General features: G+C 36.7%; 9 protein-coding genes across 9 annotated transcripts; 6 read left to right on the forward strand and 3 right to left on the reverse strand.

Moving 5' to 3' along the window:
- Positions 1–86: 86 nt before the first annotated feature.
- B0P05DRAFT_477232 (peptidase S8/S53 domain-containing protein) lies at positions 87–2570 on the forward strand (the record flags this gene model as incomplete). Its single annotated transcript, XM_051574953.1, has 5 exons — positions 87–527; positions 583–717; positions 765–1298; positions 1349–1938; positions 1985–2570. 5 exons carry the CDS (start codon positions 87–89, stop codon positions 2568–2570), a joined length of 2286 nt encoding a protein of 761 aa, XP_051431378.1.
- Positions 2571–5298: 2728 nt separating this feature from the next.
- Positions 5299–6686, forward strand: B0P05DRAFT_623971 (mRNA capping enzyme, catalytic domain-containing protein; the record flags this gene model as incomplete). The annotated part of the gene is made up of 7 exons (XM_051583454.1): positions 5299–5390; positions 5437–5521; positions 5565–5699; positions 5746–5829; positions 5876–5955; positions 5998–6138; positions 6193–6686. 7 exons carry the CDS (start codon positions 5299–5301, stop codon positions 6623–6625), a joined length of 1050 nt encoding a protein of 349 aa, XP_051431379.1. The 3' UTR covers positions 6626–6686.
- B0P05DRAFT_245108 (peptidase M24, structural domain-containing protein) lies at positions 6486–8230 on the reverse strand. The gene is made up of 2 exons (XM_051573320.1): positions 6784–8230; positions 6486–6651 (listed from the first exon to the last, which is right to left on the reverse strand). The coding sequence occupies exons 1-2, from the start codon at positions 7997–7999 to the stop codon at positions 6614–6616; spliced, it is 1254 nt and encodes a 417-aa protein (XP_051431380.1). The 5' UTR covers positions 8000–8230; the 3' UTR covers positions 6486–6613.
- Positions 8231–8322: 92 nt separating this feature from the next.
- On the reverse strand, positions 8323–8688 carry B0P05DRAFT_477283 (mitochondrial ribosomal protein L31-domain-containing protein; the record flags this gene model as incomplete). The annotated part of the gene is made up of 2 exons (XM_051574957.1): positions 8323–8590; positions 8639–8688. The coding sequence occupies 2 exons, from the start codon at positions 8686–8688 to the stop codon at positions 8323–8325; spliced, it is 318 nt and encodes a 105-aa protein (XP_051431381.1).
- A 136-nt stretch (positions 8689–8824) lies between these two features.
- Positions 8825–9734, forward strand: B0P05DRAFT_556454 (uncharacterized protein). The gene is made up of 4 exons (XM_051579905.1): positions 8825–8916; positions 8961–9222; positions 9264–9389; positions 9438–9734. Exons 1-4 carry the CDS (start codon positions 8859–8861, stop codon positions 9658–9660), a joined length of 669 nt encoding a protein of 222 aa, XP_051431382.1. The 5' UTR covers positions 8825–8858; the 3' UTR covers positions 9661–9734.
- Positions 9683–11793, forward strand: B0P05DRAFT_556459 (rab-GTPase-TBC domain-containing protein). Its single transcript, XM_051579906.1, has 9 exons — positions 9683–10015; positions 10062–10103; positions 10151–10373; positions 10422–10522; positions 10572–10686; positions 10735–10878; positions 10921–11089; positions 11132–11721; positions 11767–11793. Exons 1-8 carry the CDS (start codon positions 9759–9761, stop codon positions 11305–11307), a joined length of 1227 nt encoding a protein of 408 aa, XP_051431383.1. The 5' UTR covers positions 9683–9758; the 3' UTR covers positions 11308–11721; positions 11767–11793.
- Positions 11785–12144, forward strand: B0P05DRAFT_556482 (ribosomal protein L32e). The gene has a single exon (XM_051579907.1). It carries the CDS (start codon positions 11803–11805, stop codon positions 12070–12072), a length of 270 nt encoding a protein of 89 aa, XP_051431384.1. The 5' UTR covers positions 11785–11802; the 3' UTR covers positions 12073–12144.
- A 13-nt stretch (positions 12145–12157) lies between these two features.
- On the forward strand, positions 12158–12654 carry B0P05DRAFT_556483 (uncharacterized protein). Its single transcript, XM_051579908.1, has one exon. It carries the CDS (start codon positions 12193–12195, stop codon positions 12580–12582), a length of 390 nt encoding a protein of 129 aa, XP_051431385.1. The 5' UTR covers positions 12158–12192; the 3' UTR covers positions 12583–12654.
- A 43-nt stretch (positions 12655–12697) lies between these two features.
- On the reverse strand, positions 12698–14635 carry B0P05DRAFT_556484 (major facilitator superfamily domain-containing protein). Its single transcript, XM_051579909.1, has 8 exons — positions 14217–14635; positions 14078–14169; positions 13859–14027; positions 13681–13814; positions 13382–13627; positions 13156–13336; positions 13014–13102; positions 12698–12962 (listed from the first exon to the last, which is right to left on the reverse strand). The coding sequence occupies exons 1-8, from the start codon at positions 14612–14614 to the stop codon at positions 12754–12756; spliced, it is 1518 nt and encodes a 505-aa protein (XP_051431386.1). The 5' UTR covers positions 14615–14635; the 3' UTR covers positions 12698–12753.
- Between the last annotated feature and the right edge of the window lie 257 nt (positions 14636–14892).

Raw genomic sequence — 14892 nt, forward strand, 5'->3', positions numbered from 1 at the left:
TAGTGAAACGTCGGGATGTATTTAAATACGCTTGCCCCCTTTTTATTTTACTTTTTTCTTCTTCTTTTGCATATTGTCATTTCGATATGGTCTATTATGGATTAGCAACAATAGCTTTATGGTTAACCATATCTTCTTTTACTCAAGCTCAAACATATATGGGCAGAAGAGACCTTGACAGGGATTATTATACACTTCATATTGATAATAAGGAATCAGCAAAGCATATTGCTCAACAATTAGGTGTAAGATACGAAGGCAATGTAGGCGAATTAGATGCATGGCATATGTTTAGTACTCTCAAGACAAAAAGAGATGCAGAAGATACAGTCTTGGTTGAATTTGAACGACAAAAGACAGCACTTGATAAACGAGATGACATGCACTGGAAACATGCTCATTCGCTCACAAAACAAGTCCTCAAGAAGCGTGAAAAGCGTGGTCCTATACCTGTAGATCAAGTGTTTGCAGATGCACAAGCATCGTTAAAGATTAAGGATCCTTGGTTTACAAAGCAATGGCACTTGGTAACTCATATAAAACCAAGGTTGCACAGAAACAGTGATATTAAGAATTATTTAGATCAATCAGATCAATCCAGGTAACGACATTAATGTCACGGGAGTCTGGAAACAAGGTATTGCTGGCAAAGGCATTAATGTAGTCATTCTTGATGATGGTCTAGACTACGAAAGTAAAGATTTAGCAGACAATTTTGTAAGTTGCAAACAGTACTTTCTCTGTTGCTGATCCTATTTCTGTAGTTTGCTGAAGGTTCTTATGATTTTAATGATCATGAACCTTTACCTAAGCCTAAATTATGGGATGATAGCCATGGTACACGTTGTGCAGGTCAAATTGCTGCTGTCAAGAACGATGTGTGTGGTGTAGGCATTGCTTATGAGGCCAAAGTAGCCGGTGTTCGTATCTTATCGGGTGATTTGACCGATGCAGATGAAGCGATTGCCCTTAACTATGAGTATCAAAAGAACCATATCTTTTCTTGTTCTTGGGGTCCTCCTGATAATGGACAGAGTATGGAAGCACCCAACGGTATTTTGGCAGATGCTTTTGTGAATGGTATCAAGAAAGGAAGAGGCGGAAAAGGGTCTATCTATGTGTTTGCTACAGGCAATGGTGCTACTTCAGGAGATAACTGTAATTTTGATGGATATACAAACAGTATTTACACCATCACTGTGGGTGCGATTGATTTTAGGAATCAGCATCCACCTTATTCAGAGAGTTGTTCAGCTCAACTTATTGTGACTTATTCAAGTGGTGGAGGACAATACATTGTAAGTAACTTGCGTTGATTGGCTTATAGTAATTGAAGGGGGCGGATTAGCATACTACAGATGTAGGCAAGAATGATTGTTCTGACCGCCATGGAGGTACATCTGCTGCTGCACCTAATGCAGCTGGTATTTTTGCTCTTGTGCTATCTGTACGACCCGAATTGAGTTGGCGAGATTTACAGCATCTTTGTGTACAAACAGCCGTGCCTATCAATCTCGAAGATGACGATTGGCAAAAACTACCTTCTGGTAGACTCTATAATCACAAGTTTGGTTATGGTAAATTGGATGCTTATGCTTTAGTTGAAGCTGCCAAGACATTTAAACTTGTGAATCAACAGACATGGCTCGAACTGCCTAGTCCAGTTAAGAAACGAGCCATTCCAGACTCCACGAATCTCAAGGCACGAAAGGCCCTCAAAAATACTGTGATGGTGACTGAAGACATGATAAAGGCGGCTGGTCTGCTTCGGTTGGAACACATCACAGCTACAGTAAACATCCAGCATCAAAGACGTGGCAGTATTGTGATCGATTTAGAGAGTCCTAGCCAAATCAAGTCCGAGTTGGCTACAAGACGCGTGTTGGATGCAGACCGAAATGGTATTCATAACTGGAAGTTCATGACTGTAAAGCATTGGTAAGTGGGAGAAACAAAGACAGATTTGTCTCACATGTTTTGTTAGGGAAGAAGACCCTGTTGGTAACTGGACATTGAATGTATATGATGTGGATAATCCAGAAACAAAAGGATTTATGTTTAACTGGACATTGACCTTGTTTGGTGAAATGGACCCCAATTTCGAAGGCACTCCTATTCATACGACAGTGGGCTTCCATGAAGATAAAGAGCATGAAACTCTGATCAGTACAACCAAGACAGCTACACATACTACCACTGTGGATCATACTCCACCCAGACCTACTCGTATTAAGCCTGAATCCAAGACAAGTAACATTGAATCACCCACTCCCACTGAGCCTGTAGTAACTGAAGATGACAATGTCACTCTGAATGAAAAAGACGATGGTTATTTGACCATTGTGTATGGTGTATTTGGATCAGTTGCTATTTTTGGTGTGGCTACAGGTCTTTTCTTTTACCAAAGACATGGCTGGCAGCCCACTGTATCTGTAGGTGACAGACAAGTGGGCTCTGGTGGCTATGAATTTGATGTATTGCAGCCTTTGACTGAATTGGATGAAGACGAATTATCAGAATCGGAATCTGATGAAGATGATAGACTGGTTAGAGATGGTTCACGCCACTAATAAAAATCAACTGTTTGTGTATCAACTTTGGGTTTGATGAATCGAATGTTTGGAATATTGCATCATTCTGTAACACAGCAAAAGCAAGTATTTCACTTGAGTGTTATTGAATGGGGTTGTCTTCTTTTTTAATAACATTATCATATTATTTTAGTAAATGCAATAGCACTGCAAAATCACCGAGAAAACTTGTACACACTTTAATCCAGACTAAGAGATACAATGCCAACTAATGATATATTATCATAAGAAAGTTCCCTTCCAACTGGATCATCATTGTTCGTGTATGCACCTAGTTCAAACTATTTCTTTCAAATCATTGTATATCTTTTGAGCCGTTTTCTCGACTGCTATATCTAATTTTGATTACTATGTTCATTGATTCATATGTATATTATTTGTTTTCATTAGGTACCTTTAAAAGACATACATACATACATACATACATACACACACACTCTCTCTCTCTCTCTCTTTTAACCTATATTTATTTATTCTTTCGTTTGTTCTTTAACCTCTTCTTTATTCTGTAGACATAAAAAAGTAATGAATACACAAAGCGAGTTTACACAACTGATTATAGTTGAGCAACTTGATCACAAATCTGATAAAAAAAAAACATTTGTTCACGCCACCTTTTAAAGTAGCCAAGGCAACAGATTGATTGGCCAAGCCACACATTTCCGAATGTGGAGGTTTGGTAGGTAAGCTCAAGATCCCACGGTATACTCTACTCAAGTTGGCTCTATAGGTGTCTTCAATATTGGTCATCACAGTGTGTTGCTGGTGCAAGACTGTCTCCCTCTTTGGCTCTGGTTCTCTCAGGCTTTTCAAGGTATCCAATCAAGGTCTCAACAGATTTTCACAATGTCGTTTACCTTCTTGAGTCTTCTTCTTGTCTGTTTGAGAGTCTGATCAGCTCTTGTGTAGGCAAGAAGAGGATTTGATTAGGCTTGATCATCCTAATCAGATTCACAGTATGCTAGCATTTTGTGTATCCTATTTTCTTGTGTTTGCGCATTGTCTATTCATCTTCAGTTATCGACGCAAACAGTCTTGAATAAAAGCGATGGGCTGAGTCCATTTATATGATTGCTTTATCCACTCACGTCTGTTGCTTTATTGTTGTCTTTTATTGTCAATATGAGTTGATCAGAGTACAGTTCACTTATTGAACTACAGCGATGTTGCTTTCACTATATTATGTCATTACGCTTTACTTTTTTGCAATTGATGTCTAGTCTTTGTAACAACTGGATCAAAATGCGACTGTAGTTTGTAAATGTCAGTGAAAAGAAGTGAAAAAAACAAATGAAACTCAAAAACAGCTTGTACACACAACTAAAAAAAAATGAATTTCACATAACAGCCAAACCAATGGTACCATTCAACTTCTGTGTCTCAAAGAATACGTTTTAAATAAAAAAAACGAACTGTTTTGATAATCTGGTTGTCGAGCAATGGTCCATCAAAGATTGGCTTGTTTAAGCTGCGTTTTGAGCATTTTTTAACGTTTCTGGTTTAGATGTCATATAGAACTTGGCAGCTATTGACCTCTGGAAGGTACCATGTGCTATATGGAGTATCCAGGAATATTTAAAAGCAAAATTATGATGGATTTATCATGCAAATGTGAGACTAATGTACATAGGACCTACTAGATGGCTGTGTTTCAGAGATTGAAGATGGAAGGCAACTTCAATTCTTCTTACTAACGCATCAGAATCAGGCTTTTGCTGAAAATTGCATAAAGGCGTAGTCATTTGGCTTTGGTGCGATAATAAAAGCTGTAGATATTTGCTTTCTAATACTATCAATCTAAGAAACATGACAGCTTTGCTGCTAAAGTATTGAACAAAGATGCAAACTTGTTTTTGAGGTTTTTGGCTCATTTCTCATTATTTTCATAATGCAGTTAACAAGCAAACACATTGAACAGAAACTAGAGCTTCTTGTATTCATTTTGAGTATTTATGCTTGTCAATATCTTCATTCTTCATCATTTAATGCTAGAATGAAGGTCAAGAGTCGTCAGACTTGATATTTCCATGGATAGTATCCTTTGATAAAAAAGCCATTTGGGCCAAATTTCATAAGACACTTTTTCTGATCCAAATCAACCTCAAAGGTACCATAAGTACTAGTAAACACCGTTTGTAGGTATTTAGGGCATCTATGCGTGTACAAACAGGCTTCAGCTATCTTTATATGCCTAAGAAAAAGAAAACCTTTGCAAGAAGCTATATACCTACCCTTTTACGCAACCCCTGGAGTCTACCATCAGCCTTATAGGTGAAAACTCTTTAAAGATACTTTTTTGAAAAAGAGCTCGGAATAGGCTTAGCATAATTAGTAAATGAAGCTAATTTTATTAAATATATATAGGTGATCTGCTACGATATGCTCCTAAATCAACTTTTATTTTTGAAGCGATCAATTGCACTTTACACGCATATTGTATAACGTTTATTTCTTTTATGTCATTTCTGCTCACTCTCTTTTTTTTTTTTTTTTTTTCTTTTTGGTTGCAAGACTTTGAAAGAAGACAAAAGCGTCATACTTTTTTTAAGCCCCTATCTTTAGGTGAATTCTTCCCTTTTTCTTCCTTTGTTTGATCATGACCAGTCCTGTACCTAACATTCCTGGCGAATTTGTGCAAGATCCTACTGCTTTAAAAGAAAAAGTAGCATCCCTATTAGGCCTTAGAACCTACAAGTAAATTCGCAACATGATAAGCATCTCTATTAAATCATGTAGATTTCCAGGTGCACAACCTGTTAGTTTTGGATCAAATCAGTTGCAAGAGATACAAGAAGAAGAGTAAGACAAGTGGATAGGTCATGTCATGTATTTATCTGAGTCATAGTTTCTTTGTTGCAGAGAAATCAGACGGTGTACGTTGTCTTGCATTATTGACTGTCAATGATAGAAAAATGCCTGAAATATACCTTGTTTGTATCTACTGTGGATTGCCTTGTTCTGATCTTTGTCTAGTTTGATAGAAAAAACAACTTTTATGTTGTGCGTAACTTTCGCTTTCCTATTCCTAATGATCCTAGTTTTCAAAAATGTCTAAAGAACACCATTATTGATGGTGAATTTGTTTTGGATAAAGAACCAGATGGATCTGTAAGTATCCGCTCTTGTTTGTCTTGTTCTTATGGATTCCCTCTAGACTCAATTACGGTTTTTGTTGTTTGATTGTCTATGCATTGAAGAGATAGTACTTGTTTCTCGAGGTTTGATGAGTCGACTTGGGGTAACCTATAATTGTTTGGTAATGATGGTATTGACATAGTCTATAGTATCTAAAGAAAGATATCATTCGCCCTCATCAAGAGATGGTCCGTAAGAACCCTCATATGCGTAAACAACTGCCCTTCTTGTAAGATAGTCACTAATGAGAACCATACTCATCTGTATTTAGAGTTGAATTCAAAGAACAACAATTTACACACCATTTGGATGTTGTGTTTGATGAGATTATTCCTAAGCTAAAGCATGGCAACGATGGTCTTATCTTTACTTCTGTAGACGCACCTTATGTGATGGGTACATGCGACAAGATGTAAGTAGGCACTAAAAAAAAGAAAAAAGAAAAAAGAAACTGACCTTAATCTAGGCTAAAATGGAAACCACTGAATGAGAATTCGATTGATTTCAAAGTAGCATTACATTTTCCCGGTGGTAGTTTACCAGGTGTCAAAGATTTTCTAGCTAAACCACGTATTGAATTACTTGTATGGCAAGGTGGTAAAGAATATCGATCCTTTGGCGAATTAGGCATTACAGATGAAGAATGGCATTCACAATTTAGAGATAGACCAAATTACATGGATGGCAAAATCATTGAATGTAATTATGATCCAGAATTACAACAAGAATTGAATCTCAAATCACCATGGAGATTTATGCGCTACAGAGATGATAAATTAGATGGAAATCATGAGTCTACTGTATTGAATGTATTAAAGAGTATCAATGATGCTGTATCTAAAGAACAGGTATTCTATATCCACAAAAATGATAGGCTTATCATATCTCTAGTTGATTGAATGTATACCTCGTATTAAAGAAGCGTCTGAAAGGAGAAAAAGAAGACAAGCAGAACAACACAATGAACAACAACAAAAGAGACAAAAACAAGAATAAATATATATATATAAAAAACAGAGACTTTAATAATCATCACCCTTGGAGACGATTTCTTTACAAGTGGGTCTAAGTAAGATCGTATGTTCTAATTGAGCAGTGTAACTTCCCTTGGTATCCACAAGAGGAGGATAAGCAGTGACAACACCAGCATCAACCAAGTTTCTTAAGCCCATCAAATACTTTTCTTCACCAAGACGATCAAGATAACGTCTACAGAATGGAAGAGTACCAAAGGACTTGTTAATGGTAGCCAATAATGATTTGGCTCTAGCTAAACGTAAAGGCACAAATCCAGATTCAGTGGATTTAGCATAATGAGAACATTCACCATCTTCAATCACATAACCACGACCGGTAGAACAAAAAGTTTCAATAGCAAGCTGTTCGCCTTCTTCCAACTTGGTTTCATCACCAGAATCACGAATGATAGGGACTGATTTACCAGCATGAATACGGTAGGGTTCAATGGTATGTCCATTCAAGTTACGAATAGGCTTGATGTCGTATGTCTTGCCATCCAATTCAATTTCATATGAATCATAGACTTCATGAACAGCAGCACCAATATCACATAATCTGACATCAATACCTGCTTCTTTAATACCAGCGTAAGTTGCTTCACGAGCAGCTTCAACCAACTTGTCAAACTTGGGATTAAAGTTCATGGTAAAAGCAGAATCCACAATACGACCATTGACATGAACACCAAAATCGACCTTCATCACATCATCATATTGCAACACTGTCTTATCACCAGCATTGGGTGTAAAATGAGCAGCACAATGATTGATAGAAAGACCGGTAGGGAAACCAATACCCGCCTCTAATCCATTCTCTTCCACAAGAGCACGGGTACCATTTTCAATCAATTCGGCAATCTCAGTCAAGGACATGCCTGGCTTAATGACCTTTTGAGCATAAGCACGGACTTGACGATGGACTTCAGCAGCTCGTCGAAGATCATTATAGTCTTCTTCTTTTAATCTTTCTTCGGCCCGTTTTTCTTCACTGGTTGTTCTCCAGGTGTTTTCATTGATATAGTCATGTGTTTCTCCTACAGGGTAGACTTTGTTTGTGTATATTTTAGAGACGGGAACAGTAGGTGGTTCTGTCTGTGTCTTGGGTCCATTCTTCTTCTTTTTCTTGTTCTTCTTCTTCTTTTTGGCAGCTACATTATCACCTCCTTCTTCAGCAGCGGGAATGTCTTGTTCCTCGTCTTCAATATGAGTGTCTTGTAACTTGTCAGTTACTTTTTCTAATTGTTCAGCAACCATGTTGATAGAGAAAAGAAATAGCAAGTTTTTTTTTCTCTGTTAAATCAAGCATATGTGACTGTTCTTTGGTTTGATTGTCTTGTTTAGTGCCCATGTTCTACATAGTACTGAGTGATCCAGACATGCAAGGTATGTATGTGGATTCTTGTTAGGTAATGTATGAGAAAAAAAACAAGTCAATGATTGTTGTGATAGGCGTATTCAACATCTTTATTGACATGGTTCTAAAGTGACAGATGAATTCAATCACCAAAAAAGAGAGAAAGTGTCATAACAATACAATAATGTCTATTTACAATTTATTGAAGAAAAGAAACAACTTATTAGAAGCCATGAGGGCTGGTTCTGTTGGTCAACTTGGTGAACTTGGGTACTTTGTGAACTGATTTACGATAACCTTTAGCATTGCGACTGAAAACGGTATATTTGTCTCTAGGAAGCATTTCAGATTCCTTGGGAAGTGCAAGTGCTTCATCCAAAGCTTTACATTGAACACCTGAATCGGCTACTGCTGCAATCACATCATCGACTTGCTTAAGTCTCTTACGAAGATTGGCTTTTCTTGTTGCTGACATGCGGAAAGGGTTTTTCCTATATATGACATTAGTCTAGGTTGTATGTGTCTTCATCTTGATTTACCAAAGTAAACCACTTTGAGCGACAAGTGTAGGTCTAAATGCACCAAACATGATGAACAATAAAGAGAAAAAAGAGTTGACCCCCTTCTGATTATTTTTTTTTATTTTTGGTAACCAGGGTCTGATTGGCTCAATGCATCAATGCCTTGTTGACTGTTTTATTTTTTTGTGGCTTTTGATTCAAAATAGCACATCTCACTTTTTTTTTCATTTCTTCAACGATGAATATGGACATTGACCCCACTTACCTTCCTCTTGGAAAGCAATTAGCTGCTAATGGTAATCCTCATGACACCATAACCATATACTTATCGAATGCATAGAGAAAAAGACAAGAGACAAGGCCATTCGTTCTCTTCGCAAGTTCTTGTCTTCTGGCAATAACTTGAGTGACATTGAACTCATCAAACTCTGGAAAGGTCTTTTTTATTGTTATTGGATGTCTGATAAACCTTTGATTCAACAAGCATTGGCTAATGATCTCGGTGCTCTTGTGATGGAATTGCCTGCTACGAATGCTATTCCTTTTTTGAAAGCCTGTTGGCAAATCCATTGTCAAGAATGGCATGGTTTAGATAGAATTAGGCAAGTCATCATATATTATGCAACAAGACTAATAAGAGTAGACTTGACAAGTATTATTTATTGTTGCGTCGTGTGATTTACTTTTCGTTTGAATTCTTGGCCAGAGAATCATGGGATCCAACCTATCTTGAAGCATACACAGACATGTTACTTGAAGGACCCTTAAGGTAAACTATACAGCGTGTCTATCATCACTTAACCTAAACCCGCACAAGCCCTACAGATAGAAAGAATCCAGATGCCATTCGATACCATATTATTGACATCTATTTTGAAGAATTGGATAAAGTGTTGGAGAGTCGATCAGATGAAGAAGAAACAAAAGTGAATATGGAAGAAATCAGTAGACCCTTGGTTGTTTTGTCTAAAGAAGGCAGTACTAAATTATTAAGGACAAAGGCTAAAGAAGCCCTTGCATCTCATGAAGAAGAAGAGTAACAATGTAAAAAAAAAAAAATTCCGCATATGTATACATAAAAAATAAAATAAAAAATTAGTTTTCTCCCTTTTTTTTTTCTCTCTTTTGGTATTTCACCATGATGGACACAACACGTACACCTGTATGGATCTCATTAGCTAATGCACAACAACAACAACAACAACAAGATACACTTACTACACATTCAAGTGAGACAGACTTTTCTCAAATCACTTCTAGTTCTATTCATACAGTACAAAAATCTTGTTCATCTCTTTCATTATCCAAACCACTTGTTCTTCAATATGAACAAAGACCAGAAAAGTTGCCAGATATTGCTCAAGAAATGGAGAAGTGGTATGCCATGACTGATAGGTACAACGATCACATATCATGATATGTGTATATTGATATGATCTAGATATGGATTCTTAGCAGAGGATGCATCTAAATCCATTGCCATGTAAGTATTAACACTTGTGTCAATGGTATATTCATAGTGTCTTATAGATCCAAAGAAAAAGAAGTAGAGAGATCAGAGAAATGGGCTGATATGGCAACACGCGTGAGGATCCATGATGAGACACTGTATGGATTTATACCTTCTTACAAGTTTAAAAAGAGAGTCTATAAGGGCATTCCAGACTGTTGGAGAAGAGATGCATGGTATTATCTAGTGACAGACTGTTTAAAGAAAGCAAAAGATGATGATCAATTAAAGCGAACCTATCAAGTAAAGTATGTACACTATGCATTTACACACTGAACCATAGACAAATAGCAATTACTGCAAAAAGAGAATACGCATGAAAGACAGATTGATCTGGATATTCCAAGAACATTAAGAGACCATATCATGTTTAAACAGCGCTATGGATCAGGGTAATGTATAACGATGACACAACATTTAATAAGATATATATCATTCTAGTCAACGTGCATTATTTAATGTATTACGAGCATTTGCTAATTATGATGAAGAGGTGGGTTACTGTCAAGGTATGACAAATATTGTAGCCACTATTTTGATGTACTGTGAAGAAGAGGTAAGTAATAATAAAGAGGGGGGAGAGAGAGTTGTTCATGATTTATAGAAAGCATTTAGTATACTTGTACATATGTTTATACGGGATAGTTTACATCATTTATATATCCCTGGATTCCCTGCACTTTTGGAAAGCTTCTTTATTCAAGACACTCTACTACAGCAATATATACCCAAATTATACCATCATTTAGTAAGTTTATATAACCTCATTATCCTTGCTTATCATGATTAGACACAATTAGGTCTATCCAGTGATATTTATGCTACACGATGGTATATTACTTTATTTGCTGGTGGTGTCATTCAATATCATACACTCATAAGAATATGGGATGTGTATTTCTTGTGTGGATATGATATCTTTTTCTTTGTTGCTGTTGCTTTGTTAAAGATATATGAAGGTAATTTATTGAACTGTGTAGAGTTGCTGATTTATTGAATAGCCCGACTATTGGCATTGGATTTGGATGTGTGTATGGAAACGCTAAGTTCTACTATGTCTGTACCTGATGACGATCGATTTATGAGACATATAGAGAAACTATACGAAAAGAACCAACGCTATGGTACTGTTCAACGCCTTCGTAAAGCATATCAATCCAAACAGACTTTTTCCTAATAAACCATTTCATAAAGCATGTTCGGTCCGGAGAAGATGTGTCCGGTTGCTCTTTTGTCGGAAATTGAACAACGGATAAGCTTCCTTTGGGGAGATGGACAAAATAACTGAAAGAAGCTGCGAGCATTAAGGTCCTCCTCTTAGCATCCATTTGAAAAGGTAGAGATTCCTTATCCATCCATACAAGCAAATCATGTTGAATGTATCACTCGATCTATTTACAGCTCCAGTGCTGAATATGATTCGAGAAAAAGAGAAAGAGTGAAAGAGTGATACATTCCATGGATTAAAAGAAGAATATACTCATGTGTTTATTAGTCAACAATGGTTACTCCTGCCGTGAAGCACACCATCGTCAAGAAGCGCACTGCTCAATTCAAGCGCCACCAATCTAACCGCTTCATGCGTGTTGGTGTATGTATTAGAATATATTGGAATGAAACTCATGATCTTTTATAGGAATCCTGGAGAAAGCCCAAGGGTATCGATTGTAACATGCGTAGACGTTTCAAGGGTCAAGCTCCTATGCCCAAGATCGGTTACGGTTCCGCCAAGAAGACTCGTAACTTGTTGCCCAACGGTTTCCGCAAGTTCGTTGTCTCCAACGTCCGTGAACTCAACTTGTTGTTGATGCACAACCGTACTTACGCTGCCGAAATTGCCCACAACGTTTCTTCCAAGAAGCGTGTTGCTCTTTTGGAACGTGCTGCTCAATTGAACGTCAAGGTCGTCAATGCTGGTGCTCGTCTTAGATCTCAAGAATAATTTGAGTAATTTTTTTTTCTTACTTTGATATATATATATATATAAAAAGATGTAGCATTGGATTACCCTTTCTGTTTTCTTTCTTTTTTTTCTTTCTTTTTTTCTTTTGCTTTGGTAACAATGAGTAATGAAGATATCATCAAGTTGAATATGGGAGGAAGCCATTTCTGCATATCTAAAGAGACATTAAAGCAAGGTACATTCTTTAAAAACTTGCTTGAAAAAGGCAACAAGGAAGAAGAAATCCACATTGATCCTAGTCCAGAATTGTTTGAAGAAATCCTTGGTTTCTTGCGAAGTTGTGAAATATTAATGGACGACAAAACCGATCTTTTGGAGCCGAGGCAAGAAGCCATTTTTTATGGCTTTCAAGATATGATCAAGAGCATTGACCATGCGATTGACAATCTTCTTTCTGAACAGCAAAAGATCTTTGTAGTGATGGACATGCGGCAGTTTACTGACTTATCTATCTGGACAAGACACCCACGGGTGATGCTATTGATTTAGAGACCAATATATCTGATCTGTATGTAGTCATTGCTACATTTGAATTCACTGACCGCAATGGAAGTATTCAGTCTAATAGTTCTTTTTTTTTTTTTTTTTGTAAAGTACAATCCATAAGCTGATTTATTACGTTTTGGTATAAGAATAATTTACATACAATATATAATAAAATTACAAGACATATTTGAATGAATAATGTCGATCACCCACAAGTTCTATACCACCATATTTGTGAATTTCAAGTTCTCTTTGCTCTTCAGATAGTCTACTTCTTCTCTTATTTTCGCGAGCCAGTAAAATACGAAGAAGAATGATCAATACTGTTTGTGCAGCGACACAGGAAAAAGCAATTGTGTTGCCTGCAAAATATTTTGGACCGTCTATAAAGAAAACAAGTGTTGGTTGACAATATAACTCAATGTGTTACATACCATAGTAGATTTGTCCACCAACAGCACCACCAATAGTACCAACACTGACAATAGCAGCAGAAGCAACAGCTCGACGAGTCAAGCCACCACTAGATAAAACGATAAATATTACATGCAGGATGGAGACTTCTACACGACTTACTAGTTGTTGTTGAACCATGCTACCTTGACAGCCACATTGGTGTAGACAGACATAGTAACAAGACAAGCACTGATATAGTTACCAGCTATATTTTCACTTGGTAAAAACATAAGAAGCAAGAAACCCAAAAGACCCACCATGTTGATGCCAATCAAATGGTAAGCTCTTTCAAAGTATTTATCTGGATCATGTAAGTCATCAAAGTAACGAACTATCTATTTCTTACCGGAGCTCCAGCTAACAGCAATCGTAGACAAAAAGGCAAAGAAATAAGGAGGAACAGTAAGGGCCTGGGCAACAGGTTTTGACCAGGTTCCCATACCAGCAATAATAGAAGGCAAAAATAGAGTAATGCCTTGTAAAGCACTTGTTCCGAGAATGTAAATAGCCATATAGAAATAGGTCTTCCAATCTTTGAAGACCGAAGTTACTTGAGCCCATGACCATGAATGATCATTAGAAGCACCAGCGTCTAAAAAAAAATATATGTTATTAAAAAAAAATATAGCATAATAGATATATTACCATCTTCTAATCTTCTGACAGCTAATTCACGCTCTTGCTCAGTAAGAAACTTTGCTGTTTCTGGCTTGTTGGGCAAATACCAAGCAGAAAATACAGCAAGAATGACAGTAGGGATACCTTCAATAATAAAAAGCCTACAAGAACCATAAATGATACTGTCAAATGTTTAGCGTATTACCATTGCCAAGTTTTAAGAGCATCGTTTTGGATTTGAGAAATACCATAAGCAATAAGGCCACCAAAGGCACCAGCTAAACTACTGAATGACCAAAAGAAACCAATACGACGACCATATTCTTTTCTAGTATACCATAATGACATGAAATAAATAACACCAGGAAAGAAGCCTATATATATGTATATGAGTATTTTTTTTATAATATATCCATGATCTTACCAGCTTCAAACAAGCCCAAAAAGAATCGACAGACAGCAACACCTGCAAAATTAGTGCTTGCTGCCATCACAGTAGCAACAGAACCCCAAAAGCTATAAAATGGATTAATATATGCATAAGATGATTTCAGGATACATACAACATTAAAATACCCAACCAATAAGAAGGAAGCCAACGACGCATGATAATATTAGAAGGCAAATCAAAAATGACATAGGAAAAGTAAAAAATAGATAGAGACCACTGATAATCTTGTTTTGTCATGCCCAAGTCTTCTTCTAATCCACCCAGCTTAGCATTACCAATATTAGAACGGTCAATATAACTCAATAGATATAAGACACAAAGAAGAGGTAGTAGTCTTTTATCGAGTTTGCGTAAAAGAACGCGTGTGAGATGATGATCTACTTTAGAGATGTCTTCTAATTGAGTGATGGACTCATTATCTTTGACGTGAACTTGATCTATTTGATGAATGGATTCACTTTTGAGTGAACTGGGAGGTACGTCAGTTTTAGTAACTACTTCATTTACCATGTTGAATGATGAAAAATAATATATACAAAAAGCAGGAAGAAAAAGAATTGGATCCGTTTGATATTTATATACATTTGCATTCCTTTACTGCGATTTCCAAAATGAAAGGGTTTTACTTGTTTGCCCATTTTTGGTGTAATTGTGTATTTTTACCCTTTTTTCAGCTTTCCCTCTCGCACTCTCATATAATTTTCTCACGCATTTGGTTTTCTTATTAATACACCCTTCTGTTTTCCCCCTTTTTTTTTTGTATGTCAAACCTTTTTGGTAACCAACAA

The sequence above is a fragment of the Gilbertella persicaria genome, assembly GCF_025201335.1.
Source record: "Gilbertella persicaria strain CBS 190.32 chromosome Unknown B0P05scaffold_45, whole genome shotgun sequence".
Classification (NCBI taxonomy): Eukaryota; Fungi; Mucoromycota; class Mucoromycetes; order Mucorales; family Choanephoraceae; genus Gilbertella; species Gilbertella persicaria.

Coding starts and splice junctions, on each gene's coding strand:
- B0P05DRAFT_245108 (XM_051573320.1), bottom strand. CDS start 7,999: ATGGTTGCTGAACAATTAGAAAAAGTAACTGACAAGTTACAAGACACT. Junction 6,652..6,783: donor GATCTTACTTAGACCCACTT/GTAAAGAAATCG, acceptor TTCTCCTTTCAG/ACGCTTCTTTAATACGAGGT.
- B0P05DRAFT_556454 (XM_051579905.1), top strand. CDS start 8,859: ATGAATATGGACATTGACCCCACTTACCTTCCTCTTGGAAAGCAATTA. Junction 8,917..8,960: donor AAAGCAATTAGCTGCTAATG/GTAATCCTCATG, acceptor TCGAATGCATAG/AGAAAAAGACAAGAGACAAG. Junction 9,223..9,263: donor CATGGTTTAGATAGAATTAG/GCAAGTCATCAT, acceptor TAATAAGAGTAG/ACTTGACAAGTATTATTTAT.
- B0P05DRAFT_556459 (XM_051579906.1), top strand. CDS start 9,759: ATGATGGACACAACACGTACACCTGTATGGATCTCATTAGCTAATGCA. Junction 10,879..10,920: donor CCAAATTATACCATCATTTA/GTAAGTTTATAT, acceptor TATCATGATTAG/ACACAATTAGGTCTATCCAG. Junction 11,090..11,131: donor TTTGTTAAAGATATATGAAG/GTAATTTATTGA, acceptor TTTATTGAATAG/CCCGACTATTGGCATTGGAT.
- B0P05DRAFT_556482 (XM_051579907.1), top strand. CDS start 11,803: ATGCGTAGACGTTTCAAGGGTCAAGCTCCTATGCCCAAGATCGGTTAC.
- B0P05DRAFT_556483 (XM_051579908.1), top strand. CDS start 12,193: ATGAGTAATGAAGATATCATCAAGTTGAATATGGGAGGAAGCCATTTC.
- B0P05DRAFT_556484 (XM_051579909.1), bottom strand. CDS start 14,614: ATGGTAAATGAAGTAGTTACTAAAACTGACGTACCTCCCAGTTCACTC. Junction 13,628..13,680: donor TGTCAGAAGATTAGAAGATG/GTAATATATCTA, acceptor ATTTTTTTTTAG/ACGCTGGTGCTTCTAATGAT. Junction 12,963..13,013: donor TGGTGGACAAATCTACTATG/GTATGTAACACA, acceptor TTTTCTTTATAG/ACGGTCCAAAATATTTTGCA.